Consider the following 16,683-nt stretch of genomic DNA (forward strand, 5'->3'; position numbering starts at 1 on the left):
CGCAGTGTGCCTTTTATATTTGGCAAGGAAAAAAAAACGGGAAAATCCAAGGACAACTCAGTGTGTTGATAATGGCCTAAAAAAATCGACCAGCATTTGACTAAATGAAAAATTGTACTTGCTGACAAGGTGATTGTATCGACCATAGAACTTACGAAATGATAACGTTAAACGAGACTGCTGATATTCTTGCTTCACCAACTTGTTTGTTAATAACTTACCTCGTTTTAGAAATTGTTCTTACGTCTCTAACATGCTCTTCCGTATCGAATCAACTGACATCTATTCATTCACAGGTACGCAACATCAGGGGGAGGGGGCTGCCCCTTTTTCCCAGACATAGCTTTTTACTATAGAGAGTTCGTTGAAAGTCCGTTTGTCCCGGTCCTCACCTTCGACTTTTTGATGCAGTATTCAAAAAAAGATAATGTAGTATTGTATGAATAAAGAAGACGGTTGAACAAGGTGTGCAGAATGCCTATAGCTTCATGCTTAATATTAAGAAATCCTATTCAGCTTGTGAATTTGGGTATTTAAATTAAGTTAACATTATTGAAATTTGTGAAATTATGGGAAACAAACATTTTCTTGGAGAGAAAAAATCTCGGAAAAAAATATTACTTTAGTAAAATAAAAAATTGAATTCGTGGGACTCAAACGTATCCAAGTGCTTCAAGACTAACGCTCTAACCACTACGCTATATGGCTCATGATGAAGTGGGGCATTTAAGTCATGTTTGTGATATGACCCTTGACTTATAATGGACTTATAAAACATTTCTCGGAAAAATGCAAATGTTTTAAAGTCATAAAAATGTAATTTTAAGGTATAGCGGGTCTTTGCTCCATTATGTAAACCAAAAAAATGTAAATTTTATCGCAAACTTTTGAGATTTGAGCGAAGACCCACTCTTATTGAGAATTGTTGTTAAAGTATGAGAAAATGATCATTTTGATATTTTTAGCGTGCGTGTGCTTTTTCATACACTGCAGGCAAATAATTTCACTCTTTGGGAGGTTTTTGTAATTTGTATAGATTTTATATTAAGTATAGATGAAATATCAAAGAAAATTGGGATATAATTGAGATTTAGCTTTTCACTTCATGTTTGTCCGTTATAGGCAAACTTTTTTCACTACCAATTCCTTTCGATAAAGATACTACAAACTATATTTTCCCCATTGGAATTATAGTCTAAAGTGGGGGTGCCAACCAGCCTTTCGGGGGTAATAACATTTTCTGTCTGTAAAATTTGTTTGTCTGTCTGTTTCTCTGCAAAATCTTTAACCTTTTGAGTGGGTGGGACTATGGCTTTCACATTTCACTGCTGCATTCCTTGTGTTGGGAGGTCTTTTGTAATTTGTAGATTTTATATTTTTAAAAAAAGTACCACACTCTAACTTTGGCCATAACTTTTGAACAGTTGGAGCTATGGCTTTCATTATTCACATGCGTATTCTTTGTGACAAGACCTTTCAGCGGGGTCTAAATATTTTGTACCTTGACCTTAGAGGTTGACCCAATTTTTAATTAAACCTTGGCCATAATTTTTGAACAGTTAGAACTATAGGGCTTTCATATTTCATAGGTGTATTCCTTGTAACTTTGAAAAAAAATTAAAGCTTGATCAATGTTCTCACAAATAATCGGTTGATTAATTGACCTTTGGATAACTTTTTTTGTGAAATTTCACTTCAGGACATAAGATAATGAATTTTAAAACTTAGATTTTGGTAAAAGTTATAAAGGGGAATCGAATGTGTGCTATTATGTATATAATATTATTAATAAACATAGTACTAGGAATATTAAAAAGTTTGTATGCGACAAAGTGCATGAGGTAATTATCGTGCTGATAAAGGGGCGATAGAGATTTTCAAAAATGAAAAGTTCTTTCTCTCTCTGCATTTTACTAATTATTTTAGATTCATCTGTTTTAAATTATAATTTATGAAAGTTTTGTCGTCATTAACCATTTGTTACAGCTATAGATTCATAACTTTGGATTCCATTTGAAAATAAATTAAAGACAAGAAGGACGGGGGCTAAGCCCCCCATTTGTTATTTTGGAAAGATATACATCATATAAGCATTGAAAATGCGGCTTACCCTTTTTGGGGTTAATTACACCCATCCCCCGTTTTATTTGTTAAAGAAATACAGATAATGTATTGGAATGATAAAGATTTGGACTTATATGCCTCCCAATGCGCTTCAAGGTTCTTTGCAAAGCTCGGTAAATCAAATCAATTTCATGTGTTTTGAAAGATAAATTACAAATAAAATAATTCCATTTCTAAGATCTGAATCCAGATTTTTTTTGTTTTTACACATTTTTTCAAAGTGCGTTAAGTGTCTCCATGATAAAATATATTGATGTGAACTCTAAAAAAAAAATTTGAAAAATTAGGATGGTTAAATGTTTTTGAGTTAGTTACGTTTCATAAATGTATCTTATTGTATAAAACTTTTTATGGTATGAGCCCAAAATATATCCAGGATCTTTTTTATTTAATATAGCCAAGTCTTGTGCCCTGTATTAGTTTAAACAGAGTAAGCAATAGACACTTTTGCCCATTCAAAGATACATCATCTAATAAAATAATGACAAGGGGTAGGACCCGATGTCCTATTATATTTAGAGAATTCTTCATTTCTTCTCTGCAGTTAGTTGCAAAACAATTAGATGTGCAACGAAGAAAAAAAATCGAATCATATTCAAATACACTTTATTATATGCTACACAAAACTAAGTACACGTGGACACAAACTAACAAACAAGCCAACAAACAATATTGAAATAACTTTAATTAAATCTTAAAGCACAATATTCCAGAATGTATCTCAAGACTTGTTTTGACAGAACTCTACAGTTGATTAAAATGCCAGGTTTTGACAAGTTAAGGTAAAATTTATTTGCTCGTGCATTTACATAATAAATATATAATTTACAAAGAATAAACGTTCTTCATAACATACAATAGTATATATTATCGAAATAGGAGATTGAGCTCCACACAATATTTAAAAAAAAACACCGTACTGTCATTTTTACATTTTCTCAGCTTTAACTGTTATGGATGTGGTAAAAAAATGCATTAAAATGTACAAATAAATATATCAGTTCTTCAAATACAATGGTTTATCCAAATTGAGCCACATTTTCCTATGAAATCTTTAAACTCTTAAGACTTTTACAAAATTATATATACAGCAACAAAAATTTTGTAACTGGAAAACTCGATTTTAATTGTCTTCATAGTATTAAATACGAAAATTAACTTTTTGAGTAAGTTGTCTTTAAACTTTTCCCTTATATCTAGCTTACAATATTTTCCACGTGTAGAGAATAAAAAAAAATAGCATCATTGTCCACGTTTGTAACCAGAAAAAGAAATAAATATCGATGTAAAATTGATGCGAATACATGTCTTAAACTGTATTGAAATAATAAAGGGATCATATATAGACAAGTTACTACAACTTTGTTTTGTAAACAGATAGTTGGGGCAATATTAGAAAGGAATTCTAATACTGAAATGAAAAAAATGACAGAAGAAAAAAAAAAGAACAAAACAAATGGCCCATGGGCCACATCACTCACCCGAGTAACTTTTGTGATGCCGTAGTTTACCAGCCCCCCTTGTTAAACCTATTGTGCCCCCACCCTAACCAACTTCCCAACCCCACCCTGGGTTATGGTTTTAATAATTTAGAATCTACACTATACCCAATGATGATTTCACATAAGTTTCAGCTTTTCTGGCCCATTGGTTCCTGAGAAGAAGATTTCTAAAGATTTGTCCTATTTATTTCTATGTAAAAATTGGATTCCCTATTGTGGCCCGCCCTACCCCCCGGGAATCTTGATTTTAACAATTTACACTACCCCAGGATGCTTCCACAAGGTTTCAGCTTTCCTGGCCCAGTGGTTCTTGAGAAGAAGATTTTTTGATGACCCAACCCTATTTTTGTCTTTTCTTGATTATCTCCTCTTGTAAAGGGACTTGGTACTTTATTGAAACTCCCTATTACCCAAGGATGCTTTGTACCAAGTTTTGTTCAAATTGGCACAGTGGTTCTTGAGAAGAAGTTAAAAATGTGAAAAGTTTACAGACGGACACACAGTGGTTCTTGAGAAGAAGTTAAAAATGTGAAAAGTTTACAGACGGACACACGGTGGTTCTTGAGAAGAAGTTAAAAATGTTGAAAGTTTACAGACAGACGGACGGGCGGACGACGGTGATCAAAAAAGCTGACATAAGCTATTAACTCAGGTGAGCTGAAAGACTACAATTACAAGATGTGTGTGTGAAACACTATGCCCCCGATATGGTAACACATACAATTCTGGAGTGGGACGTAGACTGAAGAAGTTTACACTTACCCTTGACAGCGCGATAGTTACAGTATGGGTTATGTTAAAGTTGACAACAGACAAACAGAAGGACAAACAGACAGTCGGGACAAAAACAACATACCCCTGGTTCTTTCGATGCAGATAAAACAGACAAAATAAATAAGAGAAATTAAACAACAGGTGCATGAGGTCACAAGTAATACGCATGTAGTTACAATAGAGCTACGTGGAAGGTGGAGAAACAAAAAACAATGATAACCCCCCCCCACCCCCCCCCCCCCCCACACACACACACACAACGGTCATGAGGAAACAAGTGATGTCATCTGTAGCTAGAGACAAAATAAAAAGGAAGAAAGAAAGCACGACAGTCAGATATTGACTGAGAACACAGAGGAAGGTAAAACAGGTGGGGTCATCTACAGAGACAAATGCGAGGGACGTTGATTCCGACAGACACACAGGCAGAAACATGGGATGACACAACACCTTATAGCAACCTAATGTGGAGAACAAAGACTTAGAAGAGGATCCATTGGTCAGCCTTGAAGGCCAGATGAAGAAAATTTATTGCCGAGTAGCAATGGAAGAAGAAGAGAAATCTCAAGAAGAAGTTGAACTGGTAAGATGGACAAGAAAACAAAAGTCAGATGATGACAAACGTAGAAAGGGGGTGCTTACAACAGATTCAACAAAGAGATACAGATGTACATCTATATGATGCAAGACAACAAAAGACTTTCAATAAACAGGAAAGAAAGGGTTACCTACTACAGTATCGAAAATGAGGGGCGAGGAAGAGAAGACAACCAAGACTGACAAAAAAAAAAATGAAAAAAAAAAACAAAAATAATAATTAAAAAAAAACATTAAAAAAACGAAAATCAAAACAAAACCTTGAATAAAATGTTTTAGACACAGAAGGGAAAATGTCAGATCTATATTAAATTAATAACTTGAATATTTCAGTGAAAAAATTACGTAAGTGATATGACAAAAATAAGGTCCTTGATACCAGTGAGTGAGCTCAGAATTAATTCTATAAAGTCTGTTGTATGAATATCTCTGTTCTAGAATCTTATAATGAAAGAAAGCTCTTAATTGTTTTGACTTTGTAAAAAAAAAAAAAAAAAAAAAAAAAAAAAAGTACACTTTGAAATATGAAGAAAAATTATTTAATATTTTTACAAGTTATTTTTAAAAAAAAAAGAAAAAAAGAGGAAAATATTGAAGGTAGAACAAAGGAAAAAGCGAGGTTTTTATTTTAAAAGGAGGGGGGAGGTAATCTTCTTCAATGAATAAGTTGGTAATAGAGATAAATTGTATTTAAATAGGGATGTGTAAATCGTGGTCTGAGATAAATAAAGACGGAGTTTAGATATTAATTTTGGCTAGATTTCTTAATGAAATGTAAAAAGATTAAAGTTAATCAGTCAAAAAATATTTTAAACTATTATATAATTTGATAAAGTGCAATATAGAGAGAAAAAGATATTTTATAAATTAGAAATGGGTAATCGTACCAAAAAAGAAATAAATAACTGTACAGTACGGGTAAAAAAAATTAAACCCCGATGGTGGAATCTTGATGGGGTGGTGGTGGTGGTGGTGGTGGTGGGCGCCATAATCTCTGTACTTTCTGCCATATCCAGCTGCATACCCAGACTATTCCACGCTTGATGAAATTGTACACCGCTTTGAAGAGTACATAGCGAGGTGGTGCATTTTGTGCACGTTTCAAGTGCGACCAGAACCCTGCTAAACACCAATCATAAACGTCAAAACGTTTTTTGGACATGTACATAAAAAAAAATGTATTAAAAAACCAAAAGTTTCTGTTGAAACTGTAGCTCTACTGGTTTGTATTTATAACAAAGGAAGAGAAAGTAGCATTGGACTTGAGAAACTTTGCTACAGCAAGAAATAGGTCAATGATCCTCGATTTGGTATATTTTCGTGGAAGACTGCTATCAATCTTGAACTATAAGAGGATTAGTTTTTTTTAAAGAATTTTACAGAAATGTCTCTTTTTAGTTACAACGGCAACACCCTTCATCGATATCAATCAGCAATTTACAGAGTTATGTCTTAGTGTAGTCTACTTTAATGCAAAGTTATATTGAAATCGAAAACCGATATACACAGGATTATGTTCTAATTACTTTCAAGTGTAGTCTACTTCTATTGAAATTAGATCAAAACTGTACGAGGAGTACCGCGATTAAAAAATAATTTAAAGAAATTTCTATTTTGTGTAACCACGGTGTCCAGCACCTTTCATTGAAACAAAAAACCGATACACAGTACTATCATGTATCTTCGTGTAGTCTACTTGTGTACAAGTAATCTTGAAATCAGAATAAAACTGTGGGAGGAGTAGCATTTTGAAAAATTGTTTATACAAACGGACAGATGACGGACACTTTACAATAGCATTTTATTATAAGCTCTTCGATTTCTTGTCTCTGACCAGTAGAGCTAAAAACAACACAAGTATTATATTTTGGCATACCTGAATTTTCGGATACAGCTTGAAAGACAGCCTCAGTTTCCCAACCACATATATATATTCCACTTTCTCTAATGTGGGTAAGTCTTCTTCCAACATCTTCCCAAGCAAAGGGTCTGAGGCTGTCCCGCCATACTACCACCCATTTATAATGGAAAATCGTGCCTATTGGCAATTTGACCTCTACAACCCATTTTCCTGGGTGCATCGGAACTTCCTCTACAGTGAAAATCAGTTGAAAAAAATAAGAACATTTACAGCTATGGGAAGAACTTAAATTCTGCGAAAATTGCACTGTGAGGATGAATCGGTTCTCTAAAAATAAAGGGGAAGCTATACATATAAAGCTTAAAAAGAAAGGAAGAAATTGATGAGCAACTGCTACAATTGAACTTTTCAGTTTTGAGATTTGAAAGCGAAAATCAAAATGGACAGATTAAATTCATTCTCACAAAACTATGCATAAAAAGGTTTGTAGCGAGGAACCATCACAGTAATAATTTTGAAAAATATCAACACACTATAAAGGAATTTCAGCCAAAGCTGTGAAAGTTCGTCTTCAAAGCGATATCCGTGTTAATTTTATACAAAATTTTCCGTTTGAAAACCATTTAGGAATTACATCGATGGTTTCTTTTCTGATCCAATGAGTTTATATAGATTATCTTTTCCGAGTCATTATGACGTCATAATGGATTTAAAGTTTTGATTTTACCGTACTTTGTGGCTGTAGAAAATGAAGTATTTACATGGAATTCAATTTGAAACCCAGTCAACGGAACCCCGATACTTTAATTCAATGATTTTAAAGTACTGATCAAGAAAATACGAAAACTGTTTTCTGAGAGGATGTGGACAATAATAAAACTTTTTTCCTGAGATGGAAAGAAAACACCAAATTTGTTTTACATTTCTTCATTTATAATTGAAAATTAACCTTAGAATATTTCTTATTGAATATACCGGAAATGTACACCCCGATACACATTATTATATCTGTAAAGGATCGTTAAAAGAACTCGTTTTTCTTTGAAAAATCTGTAGACACTTTTCTTAGGTCAATGAAAAGAATCATACCTGCAATAAGAGCTTCTTCCAGGTTCCAATTCCCTAACTGGGGGATGGATCCGGTGACAGCTAATGCCAGATTTTCTGAAGGAACTTTACAATGGCATTGCATTTCTATCTTCGCCAAAATAAACCTTCCTAGGGTTTCGTTCACAGCCATTTCTACTTCTTTGATAACTAAGCAATCAATTGTGACGTCACATCATTGTGACGTCAGATTCTCTCGTTATAACGAGGCAACCCTATTCAACAATAATCAGTAGTGTCACAACCCCACAGGAACCCCTGAGACTGGGACCAGTCCACACATTTCACAATTTTGGAAAAGGTTCCCTTGCTCATCATAAATTCAATGTTCCATTTAATGCCAATTAGAAGCGGATTTCAAAGCATTAACTCGATCCTTTTCAGTATGTAATCATTACAACTCCTATACCCCCACCCCACCTTTAGTACCTCTGATCCTGGGGTCTTAAAATTCAAAATTCTGGAAAAAAGGACCCTTGCTCATCTTAACTATGTAGGTAATAGAAGTCCATCTGCTTAATGGGGCCAGCTGGGGATTTTATTGTGTGTAAACTACAATAGCGAAATTAACTCTTCATTTTATACCATATTTATAACTTACATTAACTTTAGTGTACATGCAAAGTTTGGGTGAAACAAGCAAATTCAAAGAATTGTGGTCCCCCGCTTTCAGTGTCTTTGTGGATGAGATGTCATTTTTTTATGACACATTGTGTCTAATATGAACACCCTATCATATGTCATTTATTTAGAAATTATCACTGAAGTTGATTTCTTTTTAAAAATAAGGTCACTTGTGAAGGTCAAGATCAAGGGGTAAGAATTCATAGCATGCTCGGAAATATCTTGTCACAGGTAATGCACATGTCAAATATGAAAGTCCTATCTCTTCTCAATATAAGGAACAAGATGTGTCAAATTGTGAAACACAGATGACCTCGTATGGCAACATAACAAAGATTTAACATTTCTTAATTCAAATGAAATATATTTGATATTACCAAAAGTAGGGTTTTCAGACAAGAAATACGATTGTGAAATACAAAATCCCACCCCCCTGTTCAAAAGAAAGTTATGGCCAAGGATACATTTTTGAAAGGTAGGTCAAACTCCAAGGTGAAAGGATCTGAGTTGTTGATTTCTTTAAAAAGGTCACAAGTAATACATATGTGAAGGATGAAAACCCTAACCTTAACCGTTCAATAGTTATGGCCAAGGTAAAAGTTTTGGAAAAGTAAGTCAATCTCCAAGGTCAAGGTCAAAGGGTCAAAGTTCTTGGTATCCAATGAAAGGTCTTCTCATAAGGATTACATATGTGAAGTACGAAAGCCTTAGCCCTTACCGTTCAAATGTTATGGTCAAGGTTAAACTTTTTTTTTCAAAAGTACGGAAATCTCCAAGGTCAAAGTCAAAATGTCAGAATACTAGTAGTTGGTATCCAATGAAAGGCCTTGCCACAAAAATACATATGTGAAATATGTAAGTCCTAGTTTCTACCATTCAAAAGATATGGTAAAGTTTTTTCATAAGTACAGAAATCTCCAAGGTCAAAAGGTCAAAGTTGTTGGTATCCAATGAAAGGTCTTGCGACAAAAAATACATATGTGCTAAAATATGAATTCCTACATGTAGTATCTACTGTTCAAAAGTTGTGGCCATGGTCAAAGTTTTTGAAAATTAGGTCAATCTCCATGGTCAAGGTCAAAGGGTCAAAGTTCTTGGTATCCAATGAAAGGTCTTTTCACAAGGATTACATATGAGAAGTATGATAGCCCTAGCCCTTTCCGTTCTAAAGTTATGGTCAAGGTAAAAGTTTTTTCATAGGTCTCTAAGGTCAAGGTTAAAAGGTCAAAATTGTTGGTATCCAATGAAAGGCCTTGACACAAAAAATGCATATGTGAAATATGAAATTCCTAGTTTCTACTATTCAAAAGATATGGCCAAAGTAAAAGTTTGGATTTTTTGTGTAAAAGTGGGTCAAACTTCAAGGTCTAGGTCAAAAATGGTGGTACCCAACGAAAGGTCTTCTCACAAGAGACACACAAGTGAAATATGAAAGTCATAGCTCCACTAAATCAAAAAACATAGGTAATCAGAGATTCTCCAGTAAGGCAAATTAAGCCACACAATTAACCAACAAAAAGCGTACATCCAAAAATGCAAAATTTATGCAATTTTGATACTTTGGAATAGACCTATATAAAAACTTAAATCTAGTTCTTCATCATGAAAATGTAATTAAAATCCAGCATCTGAAGCAAGATTGAGAGTTTTCATCCCTTGATGCATCATTTGTGCAACTTTGGTTTATATAAGCTTTATAGTTTCTTGGTGATAGACCTGCACCCATAACTTTTACGAGGTCTATTATCTGGAAAATGTATGTTGAATTCAGCATCTGAAGCAAGTCCATTAGTGTGCATCCTAAGATGTATCAAAAGTTTGTTCAACATGCTCAAAGTTACTTGGAAATGAAACCTGTATCCGGAAAAGTTTTTAGCCAGCCCAGTAGAATGCAACCTTAGATGTGCAAGTTTGGTCATTAAGGCTCAAAAGGTTAAACTTTAACCTGGTCCAGAAAATGTAGGTCAGATTCCGAAGCAAGTTGTATGTAAGATGTACCATCCATGCAAGTTTAGTCATTATAGGGTTCATAGTACCTTGGAAATGAAACCTGTACCAAAAATTTTAACCTCTTCACTCAACCGGAAAATGTAGGTCAGATTCAGCATCCGAAGCAAGTCTTGTAATATGCATCCTAAGATGTACCATCCATGCAAGTTTGGTCATTACATGTCTCATAGTGAAATGAAACCTGCACCAAAAACTTTAACCTGTTTCTACCGGAAAATGTAGGTATTTCAAGCAAGTCTGGTAGAATGCATCCTAAGATGTACCATCCATGCAAGTTTGGTTTGGTATTCAAAATTGCACCAAAAACTTTAACCTGTTCACTCAACCGGAAAATGTGTCCAAAAAGTCTGGTCAAATCCTAAGATGTACCATCCATGTAAGTTTGGTCAACATAGGGCTTATAGTTACTCGGAAATGAGACCTACACCAAAAACTGTACCAAAAATGTTAACCTGCACCAAAAACATTAACCTGGTCATTCCTTTCTGAAATTGCAGCATCTGAAACTTTGGGTACAATGAAACACACTAGAAACATCTTCCATGCATGTCTAATCATAGGACATAGAAGTAGTCAAAAAACTTAACCTCCACTAAATAAAAAATAATGGGCAAGGTTAAAGTTTTTGTGACGGACGGACAGACGAATGAGATTTAATGTCCCCTCGCTTTCGCTAAAGCGGGGGACAATAAAGAAGGCAATAAATTGTTATTTTATTCATTATGGTTTTATTTTGATCGGGATTGGTCCAAAATATTTTTTTTCAATTTGCCATTTCATTTCAATTTCTTGCCAAAAAGACAGACTAGTCAAAATTCACATATACTTTGATCATTAATAAACTTTAAGTGAATCATCATGCATACGTACAGATATTTCTCCATCAGATAATAAAGGCTTGTCATAATTTTTAATTCTTTTACCACCAACCTTTCACTTGCTATTTGACTTCGAATTAAAGTCATGACACTCCTTAGGTTCATAAACAGTACCTGTATCAGGTTCCAATGAGCAATCTTTGTATCAAGTACGAGCTCCTAGTATTTCTACATTGTTAAGTTAAAGTCTTAAAAAATAATTTTACACTATTCTGCCTGTAACTTTGAACTTGCTGCATTGACACTGGATTAAAATAAGAACTATCCTTATTTAAAAAACAATACCTGTACCAATTCTTTTCCAAATAAAGTTTTAGCCGAGACATTTTTTTTCTTTTTTCTACCAGTGACCTTGAAATCGCCAAAATGACCTTGGATAAAGGTCAAGGCATATTCTTTGATCATAAGCAATATCTGTACCGAGTATGAGCTTCCACTGACTCTCCATTACAAAGTCAAGTTATGTCATACCTTTTTTCTACTAGTAACCTTGAACTAAATGGAATGACTGGATTGAAGATCATGACACATTTTTGGGTCATAAGCAATCCCTGTACCAGGTTTGAGCTTCCAGTGATTCTTTCTACAAAGTTATGACCCAGACAAAAATTTCATACTTTTAGGCCAGTGACCTTGAACTTGCAGGAATGACCTTGTGTCAGATCAGGACTCACTGTCGGGTCATTACAAGCAAGCTCTATAACAAGTATAAGCTTCCAATGTTTCCATATATCAAAGTTAGAGCCTAGACAAAATTACATTCACAGACAATGTGATTCCTATATATCCCTAAAACTTCCTTTGTTTGGGGTAAAAAGAGAAGTTTCATTACAAGGAATATACATTTGAAATATGAAAGCCCTAGCACTAATCATTCACATCATTTTGTTTTACCAAAGTAGGTCAAAGTCTAACTTAAAGGTTAAAAAAAAGTTCAAAAGGAATGGCCATGGGTAGTAAAAATTAGTAAATTTGGAGACACATAAACAGACAGACAGTTTATCAAAATATGCCCCCAAATCTTCAATTATAGAGGTGGAATAAAAACTCAACAAGTTTAATTCCATGACAAAAAGACTGTATAATAGTGTATTTTAATATATATGATAAATTCAAACTGACATAAATTAATCATGTATCACAAGGGACAAACACAGTTTTTACAATTACATGTACATCAGTTATGCTTTTCAAGAAAAATTGAAAAAATATGAAACATCTAGAAAATCTTCATATACTACTTGTGTATGAAGTAGAACATGCTTATAGGACTTGACAAGGAAAAATATTTCATAAAAAACTTAAATTACTTAGAACCTCAGTAACAACTAAAAGAAGGAAAAAGTGTTGCATACAAAGATAAAACTAAATTAGATAAGCAAGAAGCCCATGGGCCACATCACTCACCTGAGTAACTTTGGCCATTATATTATTAAAGAGATTTCCCCCTAATACCTATCTTGACCTTTCCCAATCCCCAGGGGTCATGATTCAAGCAATTTAGAATCTACACTAGTAACACTACCCCAGGATGCTTCCACAGAAGTTTAGCTTTTCTGGCCCAGTGGTTCTTGAGAAGATTTTTTTATGACCCCACCCTATTTTTGTATATTCTTGACAATTTCCCCTCGGAAGGGGACTTTATTTTTATAATTTAAACTCCCACTACCCAAGGATGTTTTGTATTAAGTTTGGTCAAAATTGGCCCAATGGTTCTCAAGAATAAGCTGAAAATGTGAAAAGTTTACAGATGAATGGACAGTCAGACGGATGGACGATGGACAACAGGTGATCAGAAAATCTCATATGAGCTAAAAACTGCAAGGCCTGCTATATAAGTCAAAGGAGAGAAAATATAAAAGAATTTAGATTTTGCATATTGTTATATTTATTTATAATCTAAAACACTAAAAAATAATAATGTTACAATGAGATCACTTTATCTTTTCTAGCAATTTTCAAACTAAAATTAGATATCATTGAGATGGTGGCCATCTCAAAGGGTCCCACTTTCAGCAATGAACATAAAAATGTAAAGTAGCTGAAAGGGGTTTTAACCTTGACTCTTGGCCTAGAAACTTTGTTCAAGGTCACTACACATCCATTGACCAGTGGCACTCTGTGAGAGAAGTATTAGCCACATTGGACCAAGGGGAGAAAGCATATGCTCTGGACAAGGATTCACAATAAAAAAAATTACCTCCCTTTCTCTTAAGCTTAGATATTCAGACAAGCACTGATTTACCTCTCTTGATATTTTTGCTTCAAAATCCAATCTTTAATTTTTTTTAAATTAAAAAATATAATATACAGATACCAAAAAAAACATTCAGAAAAAATAACGTAGTATATTAAAAGTTGTACAATAATGTAGTATCACAACTTAATTTGAGTGATCTGCTGTGGATGTCATATGATCATGAGTTATCCTTAATGAGTTATGTACTCAGCATGGTACACTGAATCCTGAGAATTAAGCTGTTTACTGTGTTCATCACTTTGTAGATATTAGTACATACTCAACTCTGTCCATTGGATTCTGTGAGTTAAGCTATTTAGTGTGTCCATCACTTTGTAGATAACAATGTACTCTGCACGGTCCATTGAATTCTGTCAGTTAAGCTATTTAGTGTGTCCATCACTTTGTAGATATATAACAATGTTCTCAGCACGGTCCATTGAATTCTGTCAGTTAAGCTATTTAGTGTGCCCATCACTTTGTAGATATATAATAATGTACTCAGCACTATCCATTGAATTCTTTGAGATGAGTTATTTAGTGTGTCCATCACTTGCAGTCCAAACCTTAAATTACTCTCTGCACTATTGCTGAAGCATATTTGTCTGCTATCAAAGAAACATGAAATTGATGGCAGTCTGCCTGTAAAAAAAGAAATCACAAGGACTCAACATAAATATTAATAAAATCTTAACTAGAACTGTCCAAACGGGACAAAATACCCCCCGCTGGGTTTTTTCAGAAGTAAATTTTTCCATAATAAAGATATGTATCACACATGAATTCTGAAATTTTTCTTCCAGTGACCTTGAAATTCCCCAAATGACCTTGGGTCAAGGTCATGACTTACCCTTGGGTCATGAGCAATCTTTGTGTGAGATGAGAACCTACCACGTTTATCCATAAAAAAGATATGGACTGGAAAGATTTAGGAACTTTTTCTTCCTGTGACCTTGAACTTCCCCAAATGACCTTGGGTCAAGGTCATGACACACCCTTGGGTCATGGGCAATCTTTGTGTGAAATGAGAACCTACCAAGATTATCCATAAGAAAGATGTGGGCTGGACACAAATTACGAACTTTTTCTTCCAGTGACCTTGAACTTCACCAAATGACCTTGGGTCAAGGTCATGACACACCTTTGGGTCATGGGCAAGTGAAATGAGAACCTACCAAGTTTATCCATAAGAAAGATATGGACCGGACACGAATTATGAACTTTTTCTTCCAGTGACCTTGAACTTCTCCAAATGACCTTGGGTCAAGGTCATGACACACCCTTAGGTCATGGGCAATCTTTGTGTGGAGTAGTAGATTCTAATGTCCCTCCATAAGAAAGATATGGACCGGACACGTTTGCACAGACAGACGGACAGACAGACAGACGGACAAGGTGATTCCTATATACCCCCCCCAAACTTCGTTTGCGGGGGGTATAATAAATGAAAAATAGCTAACATATTTTTACAGAATAGAAGGATTTTGCAGAGCTTGTACATGTGTCTTACCTTTATTTTCAGGTCCCATAGTTGATCTCTTTGGAGTCTTGAGGAATCATGTTGATCTGCTTTTGGAAACAGGATCAATGCCAGCATAACCGCCTGCCTATTAACAAAAAAACACTAAGAATCCAAGCAATGAGAGAGTCAAAATCTCCTCTAATTCACATAATGCAAGGTCTAGAGCTTTACATGCATCTGATCTGACTAACCATCAATGTTTAGGTTAGACAGTAGTAAGTCCTTACTTTCCACATTCTTGTTAACTGATTGAGATCAGTCTCATCTTCTACTTGATAATGAAAAAAACATGAACAAAAATACCTTGTGCCAAAATGTTCACCTGAGTCATCTTGACTTTGTCATCAAAAGAAAAATTCTTAATTCATATTTTTTTTACTAATCCTAGTCCAAAGGGATCATGATGTAACATAATTTGAAACAACACATCCTCGGGATGCCCTATTGTTATTGCAACACAGTCTTGCTGTTGTGCAGCAGAAGTGAATCCCCCTGGACCTATGATTTGATAAGTGTATAAACAAAATTTGTAAATTGCAAAAAATAAATCTTTTTACCCACTCCTTAATCAGATATTGGCTGCTGTACAAAGCTTGGCAATAGACTCTTCTTTTTCTTCACTTGGTCAGCACTGGTCCTCTTCCCTTGTCAAATTCCTTGAAAATACTTGATGGAGAGAAGATAAGCAATAATACAAAGCAATGTAATAATCACAGAAATTCAAATGAACATAATCATTACAACATTATTAGCTTGAAAATCAAAAAGCAAATAAAGACAATAAGGTTATGATAGCTAGGAAAAAGGTGGAATATTGGGGCAAGGAGAGGAAAGCATAGTTACTTTAGAGTAGGGAGGACAAAGATATGTCAGAAATAATTAAATAAAAAATACTTGTAAGACTCCTGCCTGTTAAAGTGGGTCATGATGAAGTTCCATAGGTGAAAAAGAAGTAAAGTCTGATTCTTACGAGTATTCTCCTCATGGCTGCAGCGGAATGGGAAAGGGACTCTTCCTCACTTCTTGAGAAGATTTTTTAATGACCCCACCCTAGTTTTGTCTTTTCTTGATTATCTCCCCTTGTGAGGGGACTTGGCCCTTCATTTTAACAATTTAAATTCCCCTTTACTCAAGAATGCTTGGTACCAAGTTTGGTCAAAATTGGCCCAGTGGTTCTTGAGAAGAAGTCAAAAATGTGAAAAGTTTACAGATGGACGGGCGGACAGACGACGGACAAAATGTGATCAGAAAAGCTCACTTTAGCCTTTGGCTCAGGTGAGCTAAAAAGATGACAAAGACATAAAATGAACAAAGGGTTCACTTCTTTTAAAAACCAGCACTTATATCAATTGATTCTACTACTAAATTGGGTTTGTGATCAGGAGAGATCCTATATGAGATGTTTACCAATGCTTTTGAGACTCATCTTCCCACGCGCCCTTGCG

General features: G+C 34.6%; 1 protein-coding gene and 1 long non-coding RNA gene across 4 annotated transcripts; both read right to left on the reverse strand.

The window, feature by feature from the left end:
- Positions 1-5,853: 5,853 nt before the first annotated feature.
- On the reverse strand, positions 5,854-8,186 carry LOC134258990 (uncharacterized). Its single transcript, XM_062741581.1, has 3 exons — positions 7,948-8,186; positions 6,874-7,089; positions 5,854-6,119 (listed from the first exon to the last, which is right to left on the reverse strand). The coding sequence occupies exons 1-3, from the start codon at positions 8,096-8,098 to the stop codon at positions 5,926-5,928; spliced, it is 561 nt and encodes a 186-aa protein (XP_062597565.1). The 5' UTR covers positions 8,099-8,186; the 3' UTR covers positions 5,854-5,925.
- A 4,368-nt stretch (positions 8,187-12,554) lies between these two features.
- Positions 12,555-16,260, reverse strand: LOC134259000 (uncharacterized). Of its 3 annotated transcripts, none has more exons than XR_009990263.1 (4): positions 16,209-16,260; positions 15,800-15,904; positions 15,227-15,323; positions 12,555-14,358 (listed from the first exon to the last, which is right to left on the reverse strand). It is a non-coding gene; the product is annotated as an uncharacterized LOC134259000 (long non-coding RNA). The 3 variants fall into 3 exon arrangements; XR_009990261.1 differs by having other exon boundaries at positions 15,796-15,904; XR_009990262.1 differs by having other exon boundaries at positions 15,796-15,904; positions 16,133-16,251.
- Positions 16,261-16,683: the final 423 nt, after the last annotated feature.

The sequence above is a fragment of the Saccostrea cucullata genome, unplaced genomic scaffold (genome assembly GCF_032062105.1).
Source record: "Saccostrea cucullata isolate Sc308-1 unplaced genomic scaffold, CSIRO_AGI_Scuc_v1 ctg2193, whole genome shotgun sequence".
Classification (NCBI taxonomy): domain Eukaryota; kingdom Metazoa; phylum Mollusca; class Bivalvia; order Ostreida; family Ostreidae; genus Saccostrea; species Saccostrea cuccullata.